This window comes from Micropterus dolomieu, linkage group LG18 (assembly GCF_021292245.1).
Source record: "Micropterus dolomieu isolate WLL.071019.BEF.003 ecotype Adirondacks linkage group LG18, ASM2129224v1, whole genome shotgun sequence".
In the NCBI taxonomy this organism is placed as follows: Eukaryota; Metazoa; Chordata; class Actinopteri; order Centrarchiformes; family Centrarchidae; genus Micropterus; species Micropterus dolomieu.
This window is the reverse complement of record NC_060167.1, coordinates 2,561,167-2,572,774: the sequence shown is the minus strand read 5'-3', so window position 1 is coordinate 2,572,774 and position 11,608 is coordinate 2,561,167. Positions and strand designations below refer to the sequence as shown.

Here is an 11,608-nt window from a genome sequence, read left to right as displayed (position 1 = left end):
TGATGAATATTAACCATCACACTGAGATCAACCAACATTATGTCAACAGAGAAAAATGAAAACGTGGCATCACTGTTAACACCTGTTCTATGACCCTGTTTCCAAAAAAGTTGGCATGTCAACTTTCATGGAAAGAGCACCAAGGCAGCACAAATTAATTTTCACTGTTGTTTCTGTGATTGTTTTACTCAGTTTAAAATCATTTTAAAGACAATAATTGCACCGTTGCACCTGTCCTACCAGTAAGAACATATGAGTAGTTTAATTTACTTTACAAAATAAGCAGTTAGACAAAGATAAAACATAAGTAATGAAAGTGGACAAAGTGCAAGAAATAAATATACATGAGAGTAAATAACAAACTTAATAAGTCAAAGTTTAGATCTCTTACTGTGAAGCTATGTTGACGCTTGTTCATCAAATATAAATCGATTTGGATGAAAGCGTCCATCAAATGAATAAATTTAAATATAGTTGTCTTTCTTATAAAATCTCTTTTGGATGTTGTGGTTATATTGTTATACTTTTCTAATGTGTTACAACTAACATATATAGAACCCGAAAGCAGACTCAAAGTTATAATAGAAGGTTTATTGTATAGAGAGCTAGGATATTGCAGTGGAGGGCAGAGGGTGGGAGGCCGTGTGTGAGGGAGACTGAAACTAGCTTGGGTCGCTGGAGTTGATATGTGAAGGCAAGTTTAGAGCCTGAAACACAAAGAGAGATGGTATTAAACAGGAAATTCACTAGAAAGAACAGGAAGAAGGCCTTCGAGGTAACTTCTACAGATGCTGACTGAACAATCTGGCGCCGAGTGATCGGGGTAGATACGATGCAACAAAATGAGCTTGATGAGAGGCAGCCAGGTGACCATGATGCTAATTGTTTTCAGATGATCAGATATTGACCTATCTATTATTTCTATGAAATGTTGGGTTGTTTTTAAAAATGTTTACCACATATTATACTGAATTTATTATAAGATGTTATTATACCATGTAATAATAGAATAGGTACCCAGTAGTGAAATAATATATACAGTATCAAATCTAGCCATGAACAAAGTCTTGACTTTACGCGATGCTGGTCCTGGTGTACGGACCAGGCACGGACTGTGAATAATTTGCCCCTGCAGTCTCTTTAGGCCCGCACAGTGGACTTTGTGGCTGAGGAACAATACCTTGCGTTACATCAGGTTTCATAAATCTGCACCTTTTAGTCTTTTAGCACCTCCTGAAGTGCATCCAGGGCTGAATCCACATGTATCCACATGGCCCATTTACTGGTAGGTTGCCTGGGTAGACCAAACGGCACCAAACGAGCATGCAAGAAAGAACCTACTTCGTCAACTCTTTACAGGTAGTGCTGTACTGATCAGACTAGAACAGCAAAATGTCTATGAAGGTTCTCAGTCATCCAGGTCATTATTATCCAACGAAGGTTAAAATCAAGGGCAACTGGACTTGGTTGAAGACACTGGAAGACGTTTCGTCCCTCATCCAAAGGACTTCTTGATTTTAACCTTCGTTGGCTAAAACAGCAAAGTGGACACTTTGTGTAATCTATTATTAAAAGCACGCGTTATGCAGAACAGTGTTGTCATATCAAATATTATTAAATATATTAGATTATTATCACCTCAGCATGAACATTTAAGCAGCACCTGACTGTTAAATGTACTCAAATATTTCCGTCTGAAACGTAGTGAAGAACGAGGAGTTGAGTAAATGTCCTTTCCACCTCTGATTTTTACAACAACTTCTTCAAATTCATGTTATTTGTCAGACTCTTTGGTAAAGTCTGTGCTGTGTTTTAGATGTTAAAGTGTGTTTTCTACTCGTCCTCGTCTTCCTCCATCTGTCTGTGGGTGTCTCTGAGCTCCCACAGCTCCCAATCAGGCCCTCCCCTCTGTCTGTGGAGCCACGGCGACACACGGCTTCCCACACTTCTTCATCCCGCACACACAAAAGAAGTGTGTCTGTTCCCACAATGCCTCTGGGTTACCGCTCCATCTGGGTCCAGAAGTGCACTCAGACCAGGACAACAGAAAGAAACCACACAGTACCTCTGTGGTGTATTTCTTTACCAAAGATGTAGAATGTTCATTTATTTCAGTAATAGTGAGTTAATACTTAATTTTATGAGTCCTGCAACTTTTAAAAATAACTTCAGAGGAAAACGTTGTTATTTAAATCACTTATTTTGTATAAACACCCCAAAAATATTAATTTTACTGCAATTTGACACATCAATTAATCAACAAATCATTTCAGCTGATATTCTCAGACAGGAAGTTCAGATTAAGTTATTATTGGAGTTTATTGCTGGATTGATCTGTAGACAGATGAAACACAGTAAGCTGTGGGAGTGTTTCTGATAATAATCTCAATAAAGTTCAGTATTTTTATTTGGAACAGATCTGCCACGTCCCTCACTCTGTGTTTTAGCAGAAACTTATTATTTCCCTTAAATGCTGAAGATGTCATCTTGTGTGAGCTGATGTGTTTTGAGTTTTAATAAATTCGATGAGAGCTCTGAGAGCGAGCGGTCCTCACGGCTCGGAAACTTTCCCAGGGAATATTTCCTGCATCTCTTTGACATCTGGCCCCACGAACAACATCCCACCTGCTCCGTGCGACGGCCCCTCCATTCAGTCCATTGTCCCCCAGCTGCCAGCCTCCCGATTGGCCGAGAGCGCGGGATGAGCTGCATAAATGCAGAGTGGAGCTGCAGCCGTGAACAGAGACGTCCTCTGAACCTTCAGGAAGAAGACAGGAAGCTGTTTGTGAAACGGACCAGCTGGAGATGGCTCAGTATCTGGACTTGGCTCTGCACGGCAGCGTGAAGGAACAGCTGTTCAGGTGAGTCAAGGATTTAGATGAAGACATAACATTTAATCCAGAAACCCTCCCACAGTCTGTGGCAGCCCGTGTTAATGAAGGCTCTCTGTCTCTCAGGTGTAAACTCCACCTGTTGGAGAGGAAGTGCAGCAGCGGGGTGGAGAGGCTGAAGGCTCTGATTGGAGAACACCTGCAGAACGGGACCCCCGTGTCAGACCTCCTGGACAGAACCGTGTCCTTCCTCACGCTGAGAAAAGCTCTGCTGTCACACAGCGGATACTCCAAATACTCACGGGACATTTTACGTCTGTTTCCTGACGCAGAGGAAGACGTGGCTCCGCTCTGCTTTTAAAGAAGAACAACAGACTCTGTGGAACTGCACTCTGTTTCTGTTTTCTGGAAATCTAAATAATTTAGAAATGCATTATATGCATTTCAATAAGCAGTTGTGCTGCTGTACAATTAAAAACATGGATAACAAGCTTTTTATATACTGCTCTGACACACCAGACCTGGTGCAAATTATAACAGAAAATACTTTTGTTTAATTGTTTTTACACCCCTGTGCTTAGTGGATGACATTAAAACCAGCATTATTTGAACCAGGTCTGTGCAGAGCAGAAAAGGCTTCGACTCCTCGGCTGCATGAAAGTTGAGTGCTGGACACTTTTATAGTCATTGAATTATTAAAACTGACATTGATTCAGCTGATATTTGTTGGCAGGAATCAGTGAACTCGTACTTTATTTACTCTTTAATTAAAAGGGGAATGATGATTCGTTTATCTAAACATATTGTTTAATTTGATTTTGCTTTAATTCTTTATGATGGTTTCACTTGTGTACCAGAATCTGTGTGTGTGTTCATGTTAAAAATAAAACATTTTCACCGTTACTCTTTTTGAGTTTGGTTTGTCAGACAGAAGCAGAAATGATGTTTCTGACAACTGGGAAATAACACAAAGAACATGTTTTCTCAATATATGGATTATATGTAGAGATACAAAAGCAAGTCTATCAGCAAGTGTTTTAATTGTATTGTTCTTTCAGTGGAGCAGAGAAGTGCTGCTGGTTACAAACATGCTGGAGATAAAGAGCCTCAAAAACATTTCACTGAATACTGTCGGACGCTGAAGGAGTTATTAGAAACTCTCTTATATATCTGAATGTTGAGCTTTCTGCTGTCGGGGTGGCGATGGAACAATGGATAAGACTATGCCTTTGGTGTACGGCACCTGGCTTCAATCCCCCACTGTGACCCATCCACCATTGTGTCCCTGAGCAGGACACTTAACCCCTAGTTGCTCCAGAGGCGTGCGACCTCTGACATATTTATATAACTGTAAGTTGCTTTGGATAAAAGTGTCAGCTAATTGAATAAAGGTAAATTAACATTTCTTTACTTGTTGTAACAAAGCCATGTGAGGCTTACCTGCACTGTGCTGCTGAAGGAAACAAACAAACAAAGGTGAATAAAGAGAAACCAAACTCAGATTTTAAAGGATCCACATCAGAACGCCCCAACGTCTGACTGAACTCTGATGAAAGTCAAACAGAAACTATAATTATGCCACTGACCTTGTTTATTTTATTGTTTATTGCACTTTTTCTTTGCTGAGACGTCCTTTTGCACTTTTTAAAATTACGGTTACGGTACCAAACAAAAACTTTTTTATCACATGACTATAAATATCTCTCATCAGCTGTGTGAGCAGTGAGTGAAAAAAGGAGGGAAAAGCAGCCAATGAGCTTCTTTCCCTCCAGATGGTCGACGACGTTCTCCAGAGTTAATGGCCACCACAAAAGCTCCATTCATCAGAGGTCAGTGTGGGAAACATCTGCTGCATCAGCTCACTGTGAAACACTCGGCTGCTGTTTAGAAAGTAACTGAGAACATTTACACAACCTAGTGCAATTTAGAGATTCATGTGCTTTACTTCAGTTTTTAAATTTCCTTCTACTTTCTGCTCCACTACATCTCAGAGGGAAACATTGTGCTTTTTACTGCTCTATATTTATTTAACAGGTCTACTTTCTAGTTATTTTTTAGATTACGATTTTACAAAATAAAACACATTATTAAAAAATTCTTAGTTTTTTAGCAGTTCCATACAATTATATGATTTCCATGAGCTGTACGCCTTAATCATTAAAACAAAAAAGCAAATACTTAATTTTATGTGTTATAAAACTAGAGTATATGAAAGTTTCACTTCACATTTATTCATTTAGCTGACGCTTTTATCCAGAGCGACTTACAATAGCTACATACGTCAGAGGTCAGGTCACACGCCTCTAGGAGTTAAGTGTCTCTTGCTCAGGAACACAATGGTGAATGGGTCACAGTGGAAATCTCTCACACCAAAGGCATGTGTCTTATCCACTGCGCCATGACCACCCCTGACCACTTTTTAAATTAAATTACTTTATTTACGTGAAAAAATGAACTTGGCCACGATATTCTAACTTTCTGAGACGCACCTGTATACATCTTTCACAGTCTCTGTCCTCTCCAGGCACATTTCTCCCCAGACCCCTTCATTGCCTTTTTCCATCTGTCCACCAGGTGGAACACTTTCCCTCCATCACCTCATTGTCACACACACACACACACACCTGTTCCCACTTCCCTCAGCTGCTCTGCAGGTGCTTGGCCTTCCTCACCTGCATCTCATTCCCTCGTCAGCCTCTCAGTAAACACGCCGGATCAGCTGTTACTTTGCTGTGTTTCTGTCTCGCCTTGTGAGTTTGCTTTTGAGCTTCTGTCATTTCAAACTTACTTTGGCAATATGTTCCTGCTCCTGTTAAAGCAACTAAAGTCTTAATGAATTTAACTGAATCGAGAGACAGAAAGAGAGAAAACACCTCTACATCAAAATCAGACATGAAACCTTCCTACAACCAAAGAAACTGGAGGGATTATTTCTGTTTTTAGAGCTAAATACTGACCTATAATTTAAGTATTTCCATTTTCTACTACTTTCTACTTCTACTCCACTACATCTCAGAGGGAACTATTTTAGTTTTTACTGCAAGGAAGTCAATGAAAATACATTTGGCCTGCACCAATTCTGTGAGTATTATTTATTTAACTTTATTTCACCTTTGGAGAATTGTATGTGTTTCAGATCCAATAAATAGTTTTGTCAAATTCAGAGAAAATCTCCTTATGGTCTGCAAGCTGTCTGCTCTGAAAATAAATCCTCTGTAAGTAGAAAACAAAGAAAGTGGGCCGAGCCACACAACACTACTCCACCCGTGATGTGTGTGTTGGTAACTCTCCTGCTGCTGTTGTGATGTTAGATATAGCAGCAGCAGCAGGAGAGTCCCGCTGGAGCTGCTGGCTCTGGGACCATTTATTTATTTTGCTTATGTTGATAAATTCTGTCATTCTCTATTTATTTTGACATTGTGCTTGAATTTCATTGTTAAAATTCACAATGTAATGCTGATATATTGAGCTGAAATTTATTAAATAATGTTTCTGCTGCTAATATTAATATTATACGGTGTGACCTGATTACAGTAAAGTACAGAGGTTATCACGTGTGGCGGTGCAGGGGCAGCTTTAACTACATGATGGGGGTGGGGAGGTGGAAGTGTGCCGTCTCCCCTGAGAGAGACCGACTACAATAACGAGAATAATGAGCTCCACATGTATCACGACACCAGAAGTCGACTGCTGATGTTTGATAAATGATAAACTCATCAGTGTTCAGCTACTCTGCAAATAATATCAATCATAGGGGATCAATAAATGCACAAAGTATTTTGACACTTAGTGGTTATTGTCCATGTTATAATTAATTACAACAGCTTTTCTTGACTTCTAAATTTTGCTAAAACATGCAGTATGTGTGATCCTGTTTGTGATTTATATATATTGTTTTTGTAAATTTCTACAGTGTATTCAGGATTTCTTGGCTGTCGTACTTCCATTTTTCTATTACTTTATATTCTGTTATTCACCACAACACAGAGGTAAATTCTTGTCTGTTTCAGTAGGCTTCGAGGCCACAGAGCGTGTAACCTGACCTGGCGTCAGTGTGTTGTGAGTCCAGCATGTGTCTTATCTTTATGACTTTAGGGGCCCTTATCAGGCTGCTGTCTGAGCCGCTGCACATCTGCAGCAGCCTGATCACAGCAGACAGCAGGAAGGTTCCCAGGTAATAAAAGTGTGTCGGCTCTGCAGCAGCACTCCCTCCGCCGAGCCGCCGTGAGGCCACTTAACCATGAGATAATTGATGCCTCTCTCCTATTGTTGTGTGAGCCTCGCCCACTGGCCTCAGAGTGTGGGAAAGCTAATCCTGCCTGGGACTCATGGCTTTGTAATGCTAATGTGGGCCTATAAATAGAGGAGAGGGCTCCTCAGCCACATCACAGCTCGCTCTGCTCTCCCACAGAAGCTCTGCTCTCCACCAGAATGGCTCCAACCAACACCAACAGAGACTCTCCCGTCTCCATGCTCTCCACCAAAGACAGACACAAAGTAAGTCCTGCTTCTCATTCGGTCTGCTGAGCCGCTGAGCTCCTTCTCTCTCTCTCTCTGTGTGGCCCGACTGTTCTGAATGTGATCCTGACCGAGCTTCTTGTTGTGTTCCCCAGATGAGGAAACCAGCTGTGGAGAAGATGCGCAGAGATCGCATCAACAGCTGCATCGAGCAGCTCAAGGTCCTGCTGGAGAAGGAGTTCCACAAACAGGATCCCAACGCCAAGCTGGAGAAGGCCGACGTCCTGGAGATGACGGTGGTGTTCCTGAAGCAGCAGCTGCAGCCTCAGAGCCCGGCCGCTCGCTCGGCTCACGGCGACGGCTACTCCCACTGCTGGAAGGAGACGCTGCACTTCCTGTCCGCCAGCTCCCTGAAGGAAGTGACGCTGCCGCACCTCCGGTACCTCCACAGAGCCGGGCAGGACGCCGGGCCCACGCCGGCCCTCTCCTCCCACAGCCACATCCGGGCTGCGGGGAAGCAGCTGCCCAGCTCTGACAGAGCCGTGTGGAGGCCGTGGTAGAAGCTGCGCTCACTCTGGACCACACCGATGGATGTTCACCATCAGGGAGCCTGTAGGAGACTGACCTCCGCCTCATTTATTCAACGGATCTTTCCCTGTTTATTGTTTTATCATTTTTATACTGTCTCAAAGAAAGAGTGGAAATGACTTTTAGGTTTCTTCATATTGAAGAAAGTGTTTTCCTGTTGTTGGCAGCGGTTCAGTTTGAAGCACTTTGACTTCACGAATCCTCCGTTTGCTCAGAGGATTGTTTGTAGAGACGTTGTCTTGATGTTTGCTAAGCTAACACTCTGTTAGTGTGTTTAATGATGTGGTTCTGTACTGACTGAATGCCTTTTGTAAAGGCTCTGTTGGGACCTCAGCTGTTCCAAAAGAGGCATTATTGTGCTGTGAAATTAATCGTCGACACTGCGTGTTCGCTCTAATTACTTGTTGAAGTGATTGAATGTGAAACGTTTTTCCTGTGGAAAAGTTAAAGCCGAGTTAAAATGAGAGCTTGTAATCTCAAAAGAGAAATTTTCAAAATAAAATTCAATTCTTTTGCAAATGATTTTCTGTTTTCTTGCATTTTGTTATTTTCTTTCACTGAAAACATTTGAGTGATCGATTGTGAGGTTGCGAGCTGCTGTGAGCAGAGATCATTATTATCTCCATAAAACATGAGGACAGAAAGAGTAAATCTGCTGCTGAGTGCGATAAGAGAGACATTGATCGGGCTTCTCTCTCATTAATCAATGATAACAGGAGGTGCAGAGTCTCGTGGGTTTAGAGGGCTTCCTTGTTTCCCACACCAGTCAACCAGGACGAGGCTCATTGTGATAAAAACAATTGTTATGAATCTGTGTGTTGGCGGCGGGGGGGGGGGTTGTACCTCCAGGTTATTGTCAGTTTGGAGGGTCAGTTCAGTCAGTTAATGGCGGAAACGTCTTAAAAAGACAAGTCTTCAATTTAAAATTCTTCAAAGTACAAAAGTAGCTGTTTTAAATAATTTAAAAATTATTTTTAATTTCTGTCAATCAACTAATCGTTTCAGCTGTACTTGTACAAACTGTTGGGGAGTTTAATTTATAACAAAACATCATATATTTTAATCTCTTCATATGTTTTGTGTGTAAAAATCCGACTTTGTACTTAAGTGCAGTACTCGAGTAAATGTACTTAGTTACTGTTCACAGCTGCTCACAAGACAGGAGTCCGACCTCAGTGGGACACACCTGGTTAAATAAAGGTCAAATAAAATAAAAAGTGAAAGTTCCTTTATTGTCCTGGATTAGGGGAATGGCTGCATTAACAACCAAACAAATCAATAAATTGTTTTATTACAGTTGCTAACCAAGGCATTAAAGAGGAAGAAATAATAATAAAAGTGTTGGCAAGAAGAAAATATAAATATATTAACAGAGTGTGTACATTTTTTTTTACAGCGTATATGACTGAAGCGAAATTAATAAGTAGTAAGTTAGAAGTAATAATAATGAGTACTGATGATGATGAGAGCTGAAATGGATTTAAATCCTTATTGCAGTATTGGGCAGAGTATTGCACGTTAGTTGAGTATTACGTGTATTTTATTTAGTCTTTTTAGTGTTTTCTTGCTTTTATCATGTATTGTTTTTTGGGTATTATTGTCTTTACACTTGTTAAAGCACTTTGTAACTTGTTTTTGAAAAGTGCTCTACAATTAAAGATTATTATTATTATTATTATTATTATTATTATATTACACTTTCAAGGTTCAGTTAATGACTAAAGAGGTTCTGACTCTGAGGGAGGAGCCAAAGAGTGTGATGGCCACAGGCAGGAGTGACTTTGAGGGATGAGTCTTGCAGTGAAAGTGCTCCTGTGTTTGACTAAACATTAAAGGTTAAACATTCGCTCTGTTACAGACGCCTCCGGGCAAACACACACGTAACTGAAGAAATTACAAGCACGTCTCTCTTTACGAGCTTCAAAACAAACATGATCTGTGAAAACCTGCACGACGTTTCAGGCTAAGTGAGTTCTTGGTCGGGGCAGGAGGAGCTTCTTTAACAGACGTGATCCAAATCTGAATTAAGAGCCTGAAAACCTTGAATCTTCCTCAGTGGATGCGTTTAAATTCAACCAAACTAACAAGCTTCAGAGTTTATGTTAATATGTGAGCGTTTGCTGCTCTGAAGCTTCAGTCTGAAGGAACAAACAACAATTTGGGGAAAATTACTACATAAAAACGTATTTTTAAATTGACATTAGTTAAAAGTAGTGGTGGAAATAACTAAATGCATTTTCTCAAGTACTGTAGGCTACTTAAGTACATGTTTGAGGTACAATATACTTCTACTTTATATGCAAAACATAAAGATTATTGTAAAGTCCATAAAAGTTGATGCATTTTTACAGAATAATCATAATAAAACAGACATTTTTATTTATTGATTGATCATAGCTAGTTACACTTCACACAGTAACAGCATGAAAAGCTTTGTTACATGTTTAATATTTCAATTTTCCAACAGTTTTTTTAAACAAAGTTCTGTCATTATGAAGCAGACTGCATCATCAGCCTAGAGTAAGGGACGGTATGAACGTTATTGGGGGGAGGCGAGTGCTATTTACCTTTACTTACATATTTTTAAAAAGCTCCTGTCTGTTTTTTATACTTGAAGTATCTTGGTTGGACAAAAAATGAAATACAATCATTAGATTTTCTGATAAAAACCGACAAAACTAATTCCCTCAGTCATGTGTGTATAAATAGACAATGAAGTGTTATTGTGTTGCATTGTGTGTCCTTACCTGTGTGTGTGTGTGTGTGTGTGTGTGTGTGTGTGTGTGTGTGTGTGTGTGTTTGCTCAGTGTGCGCTCTCACCTGGGAGAACACACCTGCAGCCCGACTTGCACCTGCTGACATCAGACGCAGGGCAGAGGATTCCCACGCCTCCACACAGGTGTGATTACAGGAAGTAAAACTGCTTCAAAGAGAAAACTGTGCGGCTCACTGTGTACTACACTGAAGTACTGTGTCCCACACCAGTGTACTGTGTACTACACAGACTTCCAAATGTGTAAAAATACTACAGTCAGCAGGTATTTTTGTTTTAAACGCTGTAGTATTTCTACTGTGTACTGTACTACACTTTAATCTTACAGCTGTGCTACAGATTTCAAATACTGTAAAAGAAATGGAATAAAAAGTACAGTATTATGTCCCTCAGTGGAGTAGAATTCTAAAGTAGCATAAAATAGATATACGCCAACCAATACTACGACATTGTACTCAGGTACAGTTTTAGAATCGACTACTTGATTTAAAAGAAAGCAGGTGGACAAGAACAATATCCACATGAACATTTAGCTGCTAATACCAATATATAAGATTTGAAACGCAGCACCTGAACTTGTATTTTTACATTGTTGTACTGGTACTTTAAAGTAGAACATCTGTGTACTTCTTCCACTGCATTTTGTTTTGGTTTTATGACTTTCTGTAACACAGTTTGTAAATTATTTTTCGAAACGTTCTGAAAAAATACATATAATTTTTAGACACATGAATTCATTTAAAGATATTTTTGCACAGACTTCATAATTTTGTTCTTCTGAAACATGATGAGGACCCAAAAACTACACACATGATGAGAGAAAACAACCTGATAAATGACCAGCTCTTCCCTCCAGATCTGGAGGCAGATTAGTGAGCATGGAGGAGGGGGGGCCGGGGCCAGGGTCAGGAGGGTTCTCACCATTATGGGTTGGGGGGGGGGGGGGGGGAATTTTAAA

The 11,608-nt window shown here is 40.4% G+C and overlaps 2 protein-coding genes across 3 annotated transcripts in view; both read left to right on the top strand.

The window, feature by feature from the left end:
• Positions 1-11,608, top strand: part of LOC123956647 (nuclear factor 7, brain-like) — a 167,305-nt gene that overhangs the window by 118,168 nt on the left and 37,529 nt on the right. The gene's annotated exons all lie outside the window — the stretch shown is intronic.
• LOC123956658 (transcription factor HES-5-like) lies at positions 5,588-7,925 on the top strand. Of its 2 annotated transcripts, none has more exons than XM_046029010.1 (3): positions 5,588-5,912; positions 7,243-7,328; positions 7,445-7,925. In XM_046029010.1, the coding sequence occupies exons 2-3, from the start codon at positions 7,263-7,265 to the stop codon at positions 7,847-7,849; spliced, it is 471 nt and encodes a 156-aa protein (XP_045884966.1). In that variant the 5' UTR covers positions 5,588-5,912; positions 7,243-7,262; the 3' UTR covers positions 7,850-7,925. The 2 variants fall into 2 exon arrangements, with proteins under 2 accessions (XP_045884966.1, XP_045884967.1); XM_046029011.1 differs by having other exon boundaries at positions 6,927-7,328.